Source organism: Octopus bimaculoides, chromosome 2 (assembly GCF_001194135.2).
Source record: "Octopus bimaculoides isolate UCB-OBI-ISO-001 chromosome 2, ASM119413v2, whole genome shotgun sequence".
Taxonomy (NCBI): domain Eukaryota; kingdom Metazoa; phylum Mollusca; class Cephalopoda; order Octopoda; family Octopodidae; genus Octopus; species Octopus bimaculoides.
The window spans coordinates 185275607-185292978 of NC_068982.1; the positions used below are offsets into that span (position 1 = coordinate 185275607).

The 17372-nt window shown below is 35.8% G+C and overlaps 1 protein-coding gene across 2 annotated transcripts in view; it reads right to left on the reverse strand.

Annotated features, from left to right (window-relative positions):
- LOC106875380 (acetyl-CoA acetyltransferase A, mitochondrial) overlaps nucleotides 1–9357 on the reverse strand; it is a 73112-nt gene extending 63755 nt beyond the window's left edge. Inside the window, exon 1 of one of the 2 annotated variants that reach the window (XM_052965780.1) lies at nucleotides 9182–9357. In XM_052965780.1, the coding sequence (XP_052821740.1) occupies nucleotides 9182–9187 (6 nt within the window). In that variant the 5' untranslated portion in view covers nucleotides 9188–9357. Of the gene's footprint in view, nucleotides 1–8719; nucleotides 8878–9181 lie in introns of those variants that run through there. The other variant, XM_014923483.2, reaches the window with a different exon arrangement.
- Nucleotides 9358–17372: the final 8015 nt, after the last annotated feature.

The window sequence follows — 17372 nt, forward strand, 5'->3', positions numbered from 1 at the left end:
TACAGCCATGATGGGGCACCATTTTAAAGAATTTTTAGTCCATTGAAAACATTTTAAAATCCTGGTACTAATTCTATCGATCTCTTGGGCTGAACTGCTAAGTTACGGGGACGTAAACACCAATACCAGGTGTAAAGCGGTGGTGGGGTATAAAAACACACGCACACGACAGGCTTCTTTCGGTTTCAGTCAACCACATCCATTCACGTGTAAGGGTTGTTTAGATGTACATGCTGTAATGCAATACATATACAAATTGTGATGCAATACATGTACAGGTGGTTGTGCTATAAAGCGTACATGGTTCTGTGATCTGATGCATGTACATGTTGCTGTGATGTATCAGCTGCAAAGCTGCAAGAGAACTTAAGGTTGAACATTGGAGAGCTATTTCACTGCTTAACCTGTGAGAGTAGCAGTCAAATCTATCTATAACTTTCACTTTCTTATATAAGGCAAGGAAATCTTACATGCTTGTATTCCTACAAACTGCTAAAAGAAGACTGGATGATCATGCTTGGAATGCTGCTGATCATAAGTCTGCTTGGTCAGAGTTGAACTGAGGTTAAAACAACAGCTTAAGGTTGATCACTTAAAATACGGATACAGAATAAAAGGGATTCTTTAGATCTACTGATCAGTCTTCAGGTGACATCTCTGAGTTAAGTCACAGATTCAATCTGTGTCCTTTATTTAATAATATAAATAATATATATATATATATATATATATAGACCAAGACCTTTGGAAATGTGCTGTGCGTGAGAAGACCCGGCAAGCCAAGTGAGATCGTTGCCAGGGCCCCTGGACTGGCTCTTGTGCGGGTGGCACATGAGATGCACCATTTTGAGCGTGGCTGTTGCCAGTACCGCCTGACTGGCTCCCGTAGGATTTTCGAGCGAGATCGTTGCCAGTGCCCCTGGACTGGCTCTTGTGCGGGTGGCACATAAAAGACACCATTTCGAGCGTGGCCGTTTTCATGCGGGTGACACGTAAAAGCACCTACTACACTCTCTGAGTGGTTGGCGTTAGGAAGGGCATCCAGCTGTAGAAACTCTGCCAAATTTAGATTGGAGCCTGGTGTTGCCATCCGGTTTCATCAGTCCTCAGTCAAGTCGTCCAACCCATGCTAGCATGGAAAGCGGACGTTAAACGATGATGATGATGATGATATATATACACACATACATGTACATGCCTACATGTATATGTATATATGCATACATATATAGGTACAGGACGTCAAAAAAACGTGAACAAAATGCGAAATGAGAACATAAAAAACAAGAGCATGGAAGACGAACTTTTTTTCGAACAATGAAAGAAACAAATAGAGAAACGAGACAGGCAACATAGAGAACATTCCCTTCCTCAGTTGTCCCGTTTTATCTAATCCATGTTTCGAAGGTAGGGACAAGACGCGACTTCGTTAAAACAGTCTTTTCCGCAAAGCAAATTAAATAAAATTTGGGATTTTTTGCGGAGGGTTAAAGTGGTAACAAAAACAGGACAGTAAGAACAAAACAGTAAAAACAAATGGTGAGGGCTGTTAAGCCATAATGAGGTGAAGTGGTGAATGATGGAAAAATGAGCTTTGAGAAGAGGCAGGCAAAAGCACGTCTTGTCTTTAGGAAGGAAGTGGAAGAAAGAAAGATAGCCGTTGGTCACATGTGAGCAACGAGAGAGTCAAGGAGGAAATGTGAGAGAGGGAATGGTGAAGGGGAGAGAAGAAGAATTAAAGAAAAGGTGGAAGAGAAAAACAAAGGAAGTATCCTTTATTTAATAACTGGGTTTGCTATTCTAACAACTGGCCAAAGCAGAGCAGTACTGCAATTAAAAAAGAAAGACTTCAGGTGCAGGCATGGCTGTGTGGTAAGAAGTTTGCTTCCCATCCACATGGTTCAGGGTTCAGTCTCACTGTGTAGTACCTTGAGTAAGTGTCTTCTACTATGGCCCTAGGCCAACCAAAGTCTTTTGAGTGGAGTTGGTAGATGGAAATATAAAGTAGCCTGGTGTGTGTGTGTGTATGTATGTGTGTATATATATATATATATATATGTGTGTGTGTGTTTGTCTCCTGCCACTGCTTGACAATCGGTGTTAGTTTGTTTACATACCTGTAGCTAAGTAGCTTGGTAAAAGAGACTGATAGAATAAGTGCCAGGTTAAAAAAAAAAACAGGTTAATTTTTGGGGGGGCTAAAATACTTTAAGGTGGTGCCCCAGCATGGCATCTTGGGCAAGTGTCTTCTACTATAGCCTCAGGCCAACCAAAGCCTTGAGTGGATTTGGTAGACGGAAACTGAAAGAAGCCCGTCCTATATATATATATATATATATATATATATATATATATATATATATATATATATATGTGTGTGTTTGTGTGTCTGTGTTTGTCCCCCTAGCATTGCTTGACAACTGATGCTGGTGTGTTTATGTCCCTGTCACTTAGCGGGTCGGCAAAAAGAGACCGATAGAATAAGTACTAGGCTTACAAAGAATAAGTCTCAGGGTCGACTTGCTTGACTAAAGGCGTTGCTCCAGCATGGCCGCAGTCAAATGACTGAAACAAGTAAAAGAGTAACAATGATGCGTTCAACAGAAATGATGGCAACAAAGGAATCGGTCTAGTGGTTAAGTACTTATAACTGTTGTAAACTCATCTCAGAAAAATGCAGACAAACTGTAAAACTAATTGAAGGCTTTCTTCTTTGCTTAGCTTGTTAGGAAGTCTATTGGTATGTAAGGAACATTTTAAAAATAAATTCTGGTGTGTGAACAACACACGACCAGAACCCAGAAGATCACTATAAATGCTAAGCTTTCTCGTCCTTCTTCCAGCAAATGAACATTCTCAATATGACTGGAACAAAAATACTTCAACTGGCAACAGCTACCAATTTTTTACAAAGCTCAAATAAGGCCCATAATGGGGCACCGATACCACTTTTGGGACAGTGCTGTTGCTCCATGCACAAAGATTTTAAGCTGCATCCAAAGAAAGGTGACTTGACCTGCCAAACTCTGGTCCACAGATGTACTGTTTCCTCTCTCACTGCCCTCCTCCTTCTACAAGAGCCACTATTTGAAGCTGGATAATCTCGTGTCACATCTACTCAGGTGCCCTCAGTCACTTGTCTCTCCTCCTCTCATAACCCATATGGTCTCTGCCATGTTCAGGCCCTGCACTAACCAATATATTCAATCTTTCCTTTCCCAAGCATTGACCATCTTTGCAGATGTTTTTCCTGCAGCCATCGACTTGCAACCAATTACACCAGTCTCAGAAATCCGGCAAAAGCCATACTAGACTAAAAGTAAATAAATGGCAAAATGTATAACTGGAAACGTCTCATTTCTTCTACTAGTTTAAGTACAAGCCAACCTGGAATATTCTGTTTAGTTACTTTACCTGAAGAAACAGCACCCAATTCTCACTTAAATCACACTCTATGTTTAGAAAAGGAAAGTAAACATCAAATCATTAGTTTGTGACACCTCTGAATCGACTGGAAGGTCATGGATGAATTACCTTTAATCGTCAGTTTGCTTGATCAGGATTGACCTGGAGCTAAACAACTAATATTGGCTTTCACTCAAGACAAATGTTCTATATTTTAAACAAAGACAAGATGTTTACACCTTTCATAGAGGAATTAATTGTGTTGTAAGTGACTTTTGTTTTGAATATTTTGACTCCAGGGTACAGTTGACCTTTTGGGAAATTAACTCCTTGTTCTAAGGTTTATAACACTTTACATCAGACAATATAAAAACAGTTCAAAATCTGCTAATCTTCACCATCTCACTTCTCCCTCAATGCATGAAATATGCTGTAGTTTAGTTCCAGGCCAGCTGAATGAAGCAGATATACAATGAAAGGGCTTTCCAGCCATGACCATGCCAGTGTATTTAGAATCATATCCAATTTTCCTTTTTTTTTTTCTTCTTTTAAAATGGTAGAATGGAATGAAGGAGGTTTGGCTGCTATCTCAAGCAGATTGACACATCTTCATTGACTTGTTCAGGATGAAGGGGAAGAATGATGCGAAAATGAAGAAAGTGTCACCTCTTGACCTCTGAAGCAAGTCATGATGTAGATTTTTACACACAAATGAAGTTTTAGGAGAGAGCAAATTTTCGTTTAATTTCATATCAATTCTGTGTAAAGGGAGATAATTCATGTTTATAGACGAAATTCACGACTTGTATAACCTTAAATCAGATATGTTACCACCTACTTTACAATCACACATAACTTTACAGTTTTGATTAGTAAAAGAGAGGAAGTTGTCTTCAGATCAAAGACCTGACCTAAATGTTTGCAACAGATTAGACTCTGCTAAAGGTACACAGGGACATTGAAGGCCTGTTGGTGAAATTTATTTAAGTTAGAGTTTATACAACTGAATCTAAGATATAATCAGATATGTACTGATATAGTTTAAACATGGTGGCATACATCTGAATTATCTATGGACAGATGAACAATTGAAAAACTAGCACCATAATGATGTGTGTAATGTAACAAGGAGAGATATACTAGAGGACTTTGCACCTGTCGAGAGGGAGAGAGAGAAAAAGAGACAATGGTTGAATGAACATGATAGGTTTTGTTGGTTAAAACTTACTTCAGAGCCCATATCTAAAATATACAATGACCTTGAATTTTTCTTATCTAATCAACCACACAGAAAATATATATAAAAAAAAAAAGACATTTGCACACTTCTATGTTTGTGTGCCTTCATTATTCAGTAGTATTAATTATTAGAAATATCTCATAAATAAATAAAACTCATATAAAAAGATGGAAAGGTTTATAGGAAGAAAATCAGTATCTACAGCGGTCAGATTACAAATATATATATATATATATATTGTTAATGAGGACAACAAACGTTATGGCAAGACAAACATCTCAAGTCATATACATTATTATTTCTGCTATATCGAATATCTACAATGGCTCCATAACTACTATCTTGGCTATAACCTTGGAGCCCTGGTAATCCGTTACAGCACTTACCTAGTCATTTAGATCACCTGTGAATTAAACCTCCATGCTGTGTGTGTGTGTATGTGTATATATATATACATATATATATATATATATATATATATATATATATATATATATATATATATATACACGCATACATACATCCCCATTGTTTAAAAGCATGAAGATGATAATTCCACTCTACTACTACTTATATATATATTTGGATGGCCACAGCTCTGAGCTGAAACTAGAAAAAAAATATACACATACACACATATATATAGTGATAGGTACAATGATGAATTTAGGGTACAGGTAAGAGTTCACCAGGGTTCAGTTCTCAGTCCCCTCCTACTCATCATTGTCCTCCAGGTTATAACAGAGGTATTTAAGACTGGTGCTGATGATCTCATCCTCATAGCAGGTCTAATACAATTAGAAAAGGAATTCCAGGTGTGGAAGCAAAACCTGGAATTAAAGTTAATTAAGCAAAGACCAAAGTTCTAGTAAGCAGAACAGACATGACTCCACTCCCTTCAGGTAAATTGTCCTACTTGATATGTAGAAAAGGGGTAGACAGGAATTTCATATAGTGTATGAAACAAGCTATGGACACACTAGGTGCAGTGGAATCTCAAGAAGGTTAACAGGGAAAGTAGTGTTTGTATGCAGGAGCAATAAGCACTAATGACACATGGGAAACCGATTTTCTTGAATGCTCTAGAGCAGGCCTGGCCAACTCGAATTACACTGCAGGTCACTTTAATCACAAAGTTTTTTGAGGGCTGCTTGCATACTTTATGCACTAATAAGTCAAACAATCAAATTACAGAATCAAGAATTTTTCATTCGTTTCGTTTGTTTAAAATTATAAAAATGTAGGCTATTGATTTATTGCCACTTATAAATTTTTAATTTATTTTGAAACAAATATGTTACACAAAGAATTTTGTTTTGAAATTAAACACAATACTTCAAGAAAGTATCAAGCAGACAAAAGTCTGTTCAAACTCAGAGTTAACCAATAATAGCACTATTACTCTAATCACTCCATACATCTAATGAAATTTCTGTCCACACTGCTTCCATCAGCTTGCTATAGGATTTGTTGTGATATGGGTGATAAGATCAAAAATATTTACTGCAGTATAATAATATTAGTGCTTATTGTATTGACCAGCTATCCTCAACAGGATTTGAACTTAAAACCAAACCAAGGATTAATATTTAAATGCAAAACAACAATTCTAGTGTCCTGGTCATTGCAAGAACTTATTTTCAATCAACAATAATGTATTTTTTTGATCCTTGTTTCATCTTGTACTGCCTGTAATAATGGCATGGTCAAACTCCATAGAAGAATATGTACAATTGATTTCCTTATGGCTTAGTTATAAGAAGCACAGTGCCTATGATTCTTTTCAGGGCTTCTGAGCTTGGTAGGGTAATGGCCTGATTGCTTGCAAGAGAGTGAATTCTAATATAACCACCCAAGGTTGACCAGATAGATTAGAATTATTACCAACTAACCAGGTGGTGTTAAACCAGCCAATGGATAGTGAAATGCTCTTAGCATTTCCTTGGCACCAGTATTATTATTATTATTATTTATCCACAAAGACAACTCTATTATTACTACTGCTGTTTCACCCCCATGTAATCTGTGACTGAGCAGATCTATGATCAAAGGCAATCCAGCTGAGACCATGCTTATCTTTTTAAAGGCATGTAAGGACTATTATTATAACCATTAGATTCTAATGTGCCTTATCCTCATTGAAGATGGTTGAGTGTGATTTGTGGGAGATTTGGATTTCTGTCAAATGACGTGACAATATTAAGGCTCCCTCAGTAAAATGGTAATTATACTGCAACTAGTTTTGAATTCCGAAAATAGCCAGATTCCTTCATGTATGTTGTTGATGCCCTTTAGTAATGTATAAATGACTCAAGCCCTTTGTAAATCAGAGACTTTGGTGAGACTGTGGTCTATTAAATCAACTCTAACATACTACTGGTACAGGTGAATTTGGATAATGGGTAACACACAATTTGAATGTAGAAATGGAAGGTACAAAACTGTCAAATATCTAATCCTGCAATCACTGTTTGTTATAAACAACACAAATATTTATTTCTAAGAGACAAAATAAACATGATTGTAATGAATAAATATACTTTATAAAGTGAATAGATGATATGTACACATAAGAACTACATGACTGCTGCAAACATAATTTTAAATTCCTTGAAGTAATCACAATGACTGATATTCTACAACTAGTTGGTTATATATATATATATGATGACTTGAAATATTGAGAATTCCTCCTTATAGCATATGAGATGAAAAACTAAACTACTTTACCAATAAAAACAATTTTGACCCCCTTTGTTGGAAATTATTTTCAATTATTGTAGAACTTTTGAATAATTGTAGTAATATTTCTTGAGTGGAAAGCTATAGATATGTTTCATATATGCTAGAAAAATATCCTTGTTAAAAGATGAGAAAAGCTTTAATCCTAAAAATGGCACAACATAACAATAAACCTGTTCAAGTGACCAGGGCAGTTGAGTGTATGAAAGGCAGTACAGTAGACCAGCTACTCTGGAATCATCGAGCTATGGCAATCAACAGAGGTACTGGAGCCAAGAAGTGTTGATAAATTTTGGGGACCTCAAAGTTGGTAACGGTTGTGAAGAGGTTGGTGAGGAGAGAAAGCGGGAGAGACTAGACTAAGAAACTAAATAGATCTCAGCTGTGAGCCAGTTTAATTAATGCTAAATGGACTTCTGAATCACCTTAATTAGTATGTATTGATCGTTCTGCGCAACACATTAGCCCATCCACAACTATCATGTTTCTTGGTTTCTTTGAAAGTTTTTGCATGCTAAATTACTAGCCTGTTGTTCAAATTCCAATATCACCATGCTGGGAGTTCACGACGAGAGGGAAATACCAATTTTAGTATTACACTAGTAATTTATTTATTTTAACAAGGACGGATGAAAGGCGAAGTTGACCTCGTTGGGATTCGAACAATAATTACCACAACGCGTTTGACCGGTGCTCTAGCGATTCCTATGGTCGAGATGGACAATTTCTAGTTGTTGCTTTGGTAGATGCCCACAATATTATACATTATCGTTCTAACAATTCTGGCCACCTTTTTCAATTAGATAACTCGTTCACCTGTAAACATGTTTATAAAATCAAAAATCAGTGCAACACCTATGACTTTCAGAAACATTTTTTTCGTACTTAGAACTGTCGGAACATGGAATAAACTACCGGCGTCGGCTATTAGCTGTCGGGACTATTTATCCTTTGAAAATTCCTAGTTTCTTGAAACTCGCCAACACTACTTTCGATTTGCTTATATATCCATTCATTTTTTGTGACTCTTCGGTTTTTTCGTTTTGTCCTGTGTATTACGCGTCCACTTTCGACTTTCATTGTTGTCTTCCTTTACATAACCTATGCTTTCTGTTTACCCTTTTGCGACGAATTATAGTGTACTTTCAGCACTATACACATTAAGCTCATTAATATTTTGCACATGCTCTTTTTTACATGCTGAATTCTGCTCCAGTTTGCAAAGTCAGACATACATACCTACACACATCTCTTTCATAGGTCGCACAAATTATGAAGGGGAAATAAAAACGAGGCATAGTCAAGAAAACAGATCTATCTGTTCCATCTTACCTTGGAATTTAATAGCCTCACAGAAATCATTGTCAAGGTTTAGGGACTCAATTGCAGCAATAACAACACGAAAATCAAGTCACAGAAACTATGACTCCGAGTGACAATGTGCTTTGAACGACTGAGACTAAGAACGATAACTCTCGAGCAAGCGGTGTATAGTCTCCCTTCGAAAAGAAATACGTCAGCGCTGCGAGAATACTTGCACAGTTGTCTGTAACGTTGCTGGCATGGAGCAGATCGAACTCTGATTTTTATTTTTATTTTATGTATTTAGTCTTTTTTTTCTGGCTACATCGCACTGCATTGTCACTAAAGTAGAAAGTGAAGCGACTTAACTCCACAGAGAAAGTCATTTACTAAAAATTCTGGAAATTCTATCAAAACTGAAACAATTGTTTTCTTCGAAACTGAAAATTTATTTCGAAACACAGAACAAAACCAGCATAAAAGAATACATACATGCATGCTGGATCTAGGTTAGAAACCGGTTCTTTCTCTATTGGTAAGGAATCTTGAAATAAACTGCATAATGACACGTATTTTCGCTGATGACATCAATGGTTCAAATATTCGTCCAGGAGAAGAAATCAATCCTCGGATTCGAGGGATGAGCCAACGATATATATGTGTATGTCTGTGCGCACATGCGCACAGCGTGCACATGCATTTCACACACTTTCCTAATGTGCGTGCGTGCGTGTGTGTGTTTGCAAGTGTATGTAAGAGAAGGCGAGAGAGAAAAAGAAAAACGAATATATTGGATAGAAATGTCAAATATGTATGCATGCATCCATCTATCTCTATCCATACATAATCTTTTAAGTGTTATGAAATTACGACATAAAATAATATTTTCTCATGCATTTCATGAATGATGCATTCCGTATATGAGAATGATGCCTGCAAGATTCCTGTAAATAGGTATTAAAGAGATTACCTGATGTCCTTTGCATGGCATGATATTCTTTAATTTCACTTAACATCTCTTCTAAAGTGTTTGTACAAATGCATCACTGGGCTTAAAGGGAATGCCAACTGATTTAGCAACTGTTTGTAAGCATGCTATCCAACAGTTAAAATCTAGGTCTTTGGTAATCATACAAAGCAACAACATGCAATAGAGTGCAGGCACTTCAATCCAAGACAGGCACAAGAATATGTCCCACCATCCCTCGAAACATGTAGTCCTGTAACAACGGCAATGGTACTTGCAGTGCATGAATCTTGACTTGTTGATCTCAAAGACCATTTCATTTCCTCAAATCAGCAGAGAATTATTGATACACCACATAGCACATATATCTCAGTTAACTATTGCTTCTGCACTAACAATGATCATATACATAGCATGTTTGCTGTCAACAGCCATCCAATAATAAATACATAAACTCTATATGATAAGGTAGTGGGATATGAGACCCAAAGAAAAAATAATCTTGTCTATTGTTTTGATAATGGCTGCAGCAGCTCTAAGCATTTCTATCTGAATATGTTTGATTTTTAACTGAAAGCGTTGCTTCACTCATTATAGTACACTGTGAAATTATGAATTAATCCTAACAATGCAAAAAGTTAACTGTACTTTCAGTGTTCACCACCATAAACAAATATCCCATTTGACATGATTTTTTTCAGTCAATTAATGAGTCTTGAGGATGTTATCTACAATTCTCATGACTAACTGCTGTGAAACAGGATTGCTATTTCTTTTATAGCCAACCATTTTGAAATAACCTTTCAGTTTTAAAAAAAAACATTCTTTCTGTCTCATTTTATGCTGAGTTATAGCCATTATAAACATTATTTTACCTTCATTTTATCATGCTGATCTCTACCAAATTAAGTAGTTTCACTTTCTGAATCATAATACAAAAGATTACCAATTTTTTTTTTCAACAAAGGAACCTCTGTATGATTGCTTGACCTACAAGAAATAACAACCAAATCTCATCAAAATCATGCATGCTTCTTAGAAAAGAGCACATTTGATAATATAATTCTGAGTAACCAGGATGGTTACAGCTGGAATGTCTTTGATCACAGACCTGCTTGATCATGATGGCCTGGGACTAAGCAACAACAACTTAATTTTGTAGAATTTTAATTCATCCATCAATTATGTCCATATTGTAGACATTGTGGTGGTGAAAAGATTGGTAAGGATATAATGTGAATGCTCCTTCCTTGGTCCCTTTGCATAACTGATTCAAAGAGAGAGAGAGAGAGAGATGGCTAATTCAACACCAGTACTTCACTGGCACTTTATTTAAGGACCATGAAGGAATGAAAGACAAAGTTAGCTTCAGCACGATTTGAACTCAAGAGTGCAGAAATCTGGACTGAATATTGCAAGGTATTCTATCCAACACTCAAATGATTCTGCCAATTCAACACCTTTGTAGGATTTACTGAGACCTGCAGAGCAGTAAAGGTAGTTTAAAAAGTTTTAAAATGTATAGTTCTAGAAAAGTGGAACTCTACATGCAAAATGACTGTCAGCAATGTTTGAGAGGAGTTTAAGATTTTAAAAAATTTTATAAACTGATCCATTTATTTACAATATTAATAGAATGAATATAGGCTTCTGAAAGCTTAATAGACTAGGGAGGTTAGGGATTAGTATATTATCTGAATATTCTATCATGGAAAAAGAAAAAAACAAACTAAATACAAAACAGTGGTACAGTCAGGAGTGGAGGGAGTAGCTTAAACTCAGATCCATGATTGGCTAGCAAATTCAAACAGATGTTGGTGAGGAAAGGTTTATCAATCAATGATAATTACCTTGTTCTGTTTTTAATTAAAGAGTGTGAGTGTAATACTTTATGAGATCAATTTGAGCTTTATAAAGGGTGAACAATGACAAAGTTTATTTATTCTTTGCTCTGAAAAGAAAGCTAAAATCATCCTGAAGACATTTTGTCTCCTGAGTTGGTGGATCTTCTAGATGAAATTTCTGAAGCTGGTTTGTCCTAGTGTATGTACAGCCTTTTTAAATATTTTAATTCTATTATTTATTTCTTATGACAAGAGTATTTCCTAATAAAATGACATGTAAAACAAATCTTAACCCTTTTAGGTTAACATATCTTATGTTCGGTTGCTTTTAAATGCTAATTGGTTTAGGAAATTCTTGTAAGAATATGTAAATGAGGTTTTTGTTTTGGAAGATGATTTTTTTTTAACTAGATGATAACCAACGAAATCTCTAGTGAAGAATGAATGAGAAAGGATGTTATCAAGAGGAGAGGAAAATAGCAAACAAATGGGTTGAAGAAACTTGTTTATAATGAGAATAGGAAGATTATAACAGCTAGCTGGTTCCTAGGAGATGTCCGATTGGAGAGATGAGACCATAAATAAGGGCAATGACTAGCTAACAATGGTAGTCTATGAGAATGATGCAGAAAATCCAAATAATCTTTTGACAGCCAATCTCTTTTGATAATGTCTTGTTCCTGTAATGAGGAATTAAGATGTTTCTGGTACTTTTTACTTCCCATCAGTGTAAGCTGTATAACTGATCAGTTTATTTCTAACTTGCAAATCTTCTATCATATTTAGCAAGTGATAGATAAAATCATTCAAAGCCTGAATTTAAGTATTCCACCAAACTTTACTTTCTTATCACTTCCGTATGCAATATTCCTTTCACCAGTCCTAAGTACTCTGCTATCCAATATCTTATCAGGTACTCAGTCAATGTGTTATAGCTATTCAAAAGTGTTTATAATCAGTTCTTAAAGAATGTATTTAGGTTTCATTGAGTTTTTCCCCCTAGTTTTTTGATTGTCCATATTGCACCTGCTTTTGGAAGCAATGTACAGAAATCTTGATTATGTGTTTTCTCCTACAAAGCTTATCTTTGTTGACCATGACATTTTTTAAGTACTGGGACCTGATAATGTCTTGATTCTACTTTCAAAAACACATCTACAAATTGGACTCTATGGAACAATTCTGAAGTGAGGACAGTCATAAATGATTAGTTCCATTCTTAAATCGAAGGATTTTCTATTTATATTGGACTGATGGGCTTTCCTAGAACTAGATAAAGAATCTTTTGATACAATATTAGGTTTTTACCATAATAATTTCAAATTCTTACAGTGATTTAATGGATTAGTTAGAAATCTTTCTGCTCAATCTTGTATTATGAAATGCTCCACATATGCATAGAAAAAAAAAAACGAAATATATCAGCCAAACTTTAACTTTGTTTTCATTAATATTCAAGGTTTCCATTGTAACTATTTTTTCAGTTCCTGACCTCTTTACTGTGTGTGAGACTAACTTTAGTTTTGGTATTTCTAATTTGAATTTCTTTGTAAATGATTGCTTCCCTTTTCATTGTAAAGATTTGTCCATTATGTGAATGTTTTTGGTGTTTACATTTACAATCATTTTCTTATTGCTTGTGAATCTAGATTTGAATTTTCTGACCATTCCTTTGTGTTTCCACTTGATCCTCTTACATTCTACCATTCACCTTTTCGTCCTATATCATTCTCCATCCTCTCAAGGTTGCACTCTCATTGTATTGCAGCAGACAAATTTGATCAGGTCCTTGTTACCATCATCATCATTTAACGCCCATTTTCCATGCTAGCATGGGTTGGACAGCATATATTCTATAAATATCCCGCAGCAAATATTTTAGTCCTTTGTGATTTCATTACTTACCATGATAATTGATTTATTTTTATTGTGACAAGCAAACAGTTATATTGTGCTTTAGATAATTGTGGTGAAGCAAATATTGTTACTTTTAACATACTGAAAGCATTTCATAGGGTTTGCTATGCTGATCATTTCCACAAACTTAAACTAAATGGAATTTCTGGAAGGATCATTATGGTTCTTGAATCTTTTCTAGATGAATGTAGCATTAAAGTTGCTTTAAATGGCCCTCAATCTTTTAGTTCTATTCTCGGTTCAATCTTCATCTTAATTTATATTGTAATGGACTGTGGGCTGTGAGGTGACGAGACTCAGGTACATCAGACAGCCCTTACAATAAATATAGAAGAATAATACATATATGCCAGAAGGAAGAGAGAGAGACACAACTGAGTAGAATGTTTAAGAGAAGATTTATTGATATGTTAACATGTGTGTCTGTGTGTGCATCATATATACAGAATAATAGACAGGCTGTCATGAGAGCAAAGTGTATGTGTGTATAGGCATGGATGTATGTGTGTGCACTAAGAACATATAAGAATAACAATGAAGTGGACAGTGAAGGAGTCTATAATGAGAAGTTAGATGAATGTTCATAGACACAAGAATGAGAAATACCAGTTTGTAATCAATTGTACATGGTAGTTGAAACAGTGTATCAAGAAGTTGTGGCCATGATACTGAGCCAGTTGTGGTACATGTCGTATGTGTGAAGTTGTGGCTGTAATGCTGCTGCCAGGGTCACTTAGTACAGGAGTTCTCGCAGGTCATATATTCACTGTTGATCCATGGTGAAGTAATTCATGAACAGTGCAGTGTTGAAACCTGGGTGAGTTGCTTGTTGAGCTGTGTACGTAGAGATGATGTTAATGACGTTAAGAAGATGATGGTGGCGATGAAGAAAGAGATTGCCGTGATGCTGTTGGACGAAGTTGGTAAGTCTCAATGTGGCTACTGTAGTGTAGTTTCAGGAACTGGCTGTGTCTTGTGTGGTCAGTGGCTAGACCTTAAAAGGTCTGAAACCAAAGACATTGAAATGAGGAGAAACTGGGTTTTTATGAGGAGCTGTAGGCTCAAAACTGGGTTGAGAACAGGTCGTCTCATATGATTTATTTAGAGACTCCGATTGGTTATACGCTGCACATTGGCATGACAGAGTAAGAGACAAATTGTGTCAATACCAACCAATCAGAGTAGTGGACACAACGGGGTTCAAATAGTGGTCAAAGGCTAGCTGTTACCTACTATGTTTGAATGCATGTATATATAATAAAGGGGAGAGAGGAATTTCACTCAAGTTTTTGCTACAATATTAATAATTTTCTAGATGATATCATGTCTATCCTTACTATCTATACTGATGATACTATTATATATTCTTGCTTAAATGATAAGTGGTAGGGGCGGTTCACCATGGGCAGCACTTTTGGGTCTGCTGTTGGCAATATGTGTTTTTTTGTGGGGTCTGGGGGTTGCACACACTCTAGCTAGTCTCTTATTTGTCCTTTTTTTGGAATACAGGAGTCACATTTGGGCTGCGACCCCTGCTGGTGTTCTCTTCTAAAATTATTTGTCCAGTTTTGGCAGCTAAACTTCAACCTCTGCCTCATCACCAAGACACTGCTTCTTTATTTTTGTTCTATACATATTTCCACAGTCATTGTTCTACTGAACGTTCATCCCATGTACCTCTTCTAAATATTACTGTTCACATGACTCATCTTTTTGTTAATCCTCATCCTCTCAATGTTGTTATCCCCTCCTGTAAGAGATATTTCTACTATAGTAGAACAACTGTCTTATGGAACGTTCTTCTTTCTTCTCATTTCCCGGATAAATATTATCTGAATTCTCTTAAATCTTGCTCTGATTGACTTACAATTCTTAGATTTTCTCTTTTTCTTTTGTAACTCCCAACATACTAAGTGGTTGCTTGAAGCCTGCTTTATTATTGGTTGTTTTCTATTTTGTTGGCGGTGATTCCTATACAAATACATGTACACACACACACACACACGTTTGCATGCATGCATACACGCGTGCACACACACACGCGTGCACACACACACACACACGCACACACACACGCACACACACACACACACACATACAAAACAGTCTTCTTTCAGTTTCCGTCTACCAAATCCACTCACAAGGCTTTGATCAGCCTGAGGTAGGACACACTTGCCCAAGGTGCCATGTAGCGGGACTGAACCTGAAACTATATGGCTGGGAAGCGAGCTTCTTACCACACACCCATGCCTAAACTTATACACAATTATGATACATTTTTCAAGAAAACACTCATAATAGTACATCCTCATTAGGGATTAATAAACTTTGATAACACCTTCAAAACCCCTTATAAATGCTGGTCTTAACACACTCTAACCACCTCTCACTTTATTACATACAAAGTACATATACAATACAAATAGTTGAATATATGGAGTCATATCCTGATGAATTATATAGGTCCAAAGATGTTTCACTAGTTAGATATGTGAAATGTCTTATCTCTCATATCTTGAACATTTCCTTAAATTCAAAATGTGATCTTTTGAGCTAAGGTAAGTCATTGGAGATTTTTGTTTTGTGTATAAAATAATAAACAGTATGATGTCACTTCCTTGCTCTAACTTCACCAGCCTTTAGGGACAAAATTATCATGCCAATCATCCTTTCTGTCTCTTTGAATCAAAATGTATTTGCCAAAACATTTTTGTTTTTCACTTAGAGTTCTAATTAAAACACATTTCTCTTTTCAGTTTTTGAAACTCATTCTATATTTGGATTTGAGAAAATACTAGTTTCTTCAGATCTGCTCAAGACCTTCAAAGAAAGAGCCCTATCTGTGTCAATCAGCCTTGCTGTCCCTTTCCCAAATATAATTTATTAAGTATAGAAATTAGGACATTTTATTCTGAAATGATAAAAAAAGACAACTGTTTTATTTTTGCTTGATTATTATTTTTTATTACATTAAATACAGTTTTTTTCTGCCAGTTTATAAAAAACTTTTTTGCATATACTGTACAATTGCACATACAGGGTCCACCATAAGTAACTATATATTTTCTTTTGCTTGTAACTTTGTTGATACTTATTCAATTTTTCTATTTCATATGTCATTTGAAAGCTGAAATTTTTATATTTTTATTTCCTTTTTTTCCCCTATTTTAGATATACTGTTATATCGATTATGTCCACCCAATTAACAAAAGAGCAAAAGATTGCGGTTTTGAAATGGCTATGCTACAGAAGCTGCTTTTGCCATTATTACAACAGCAGGATGGAGCAGAGGGTCTGTACTTTCAGCAAGACGGGGTACTGGCCCATTATGTTACGCTTGTGTGAGACTGGCTGGACGCCAACCTGCCCTGTCAATGAATTGGCAGACAAGGACTACTTGAGTGGTCATCTCATTCGCTGGATTTGACCCCACTCGACTTTATCATGTATTATTGCTTTGCGTGAAATAATTGTTTCAAATTTTGGTACAAGGTCAGCAACTTTAGGGGTAGGGGTTAAGTTGATTACACTAACCCCAATGTTCAACTAATACCTTTTTTTTTATCAACCCCGAAAGGATGAAAGGCAAAGTTGACCTTGATGGCATTTAAACACAGAATGTAAAGATGGGTGAAATAACACTAAGCATTTTCTCTGGCGTGCTAACTATTTTGCCAGCCTTGCATTGGGTAAAATAATAAAACAAAATAACTGTTAAATAACAATAGACAAGTCAGTCTGATCCTCATCCCAAGTTATCAAAAGGATCCTTGTGGGACCTAGTTTCATATTGGGACTAAATACATATACATACATACATACATACACATATATATATATATACACACACACACATACATGCATGCACGTACATATATATATACATACATACATACATACATGCATACATACATACATACATATATATATATATATATATATATATATATATATA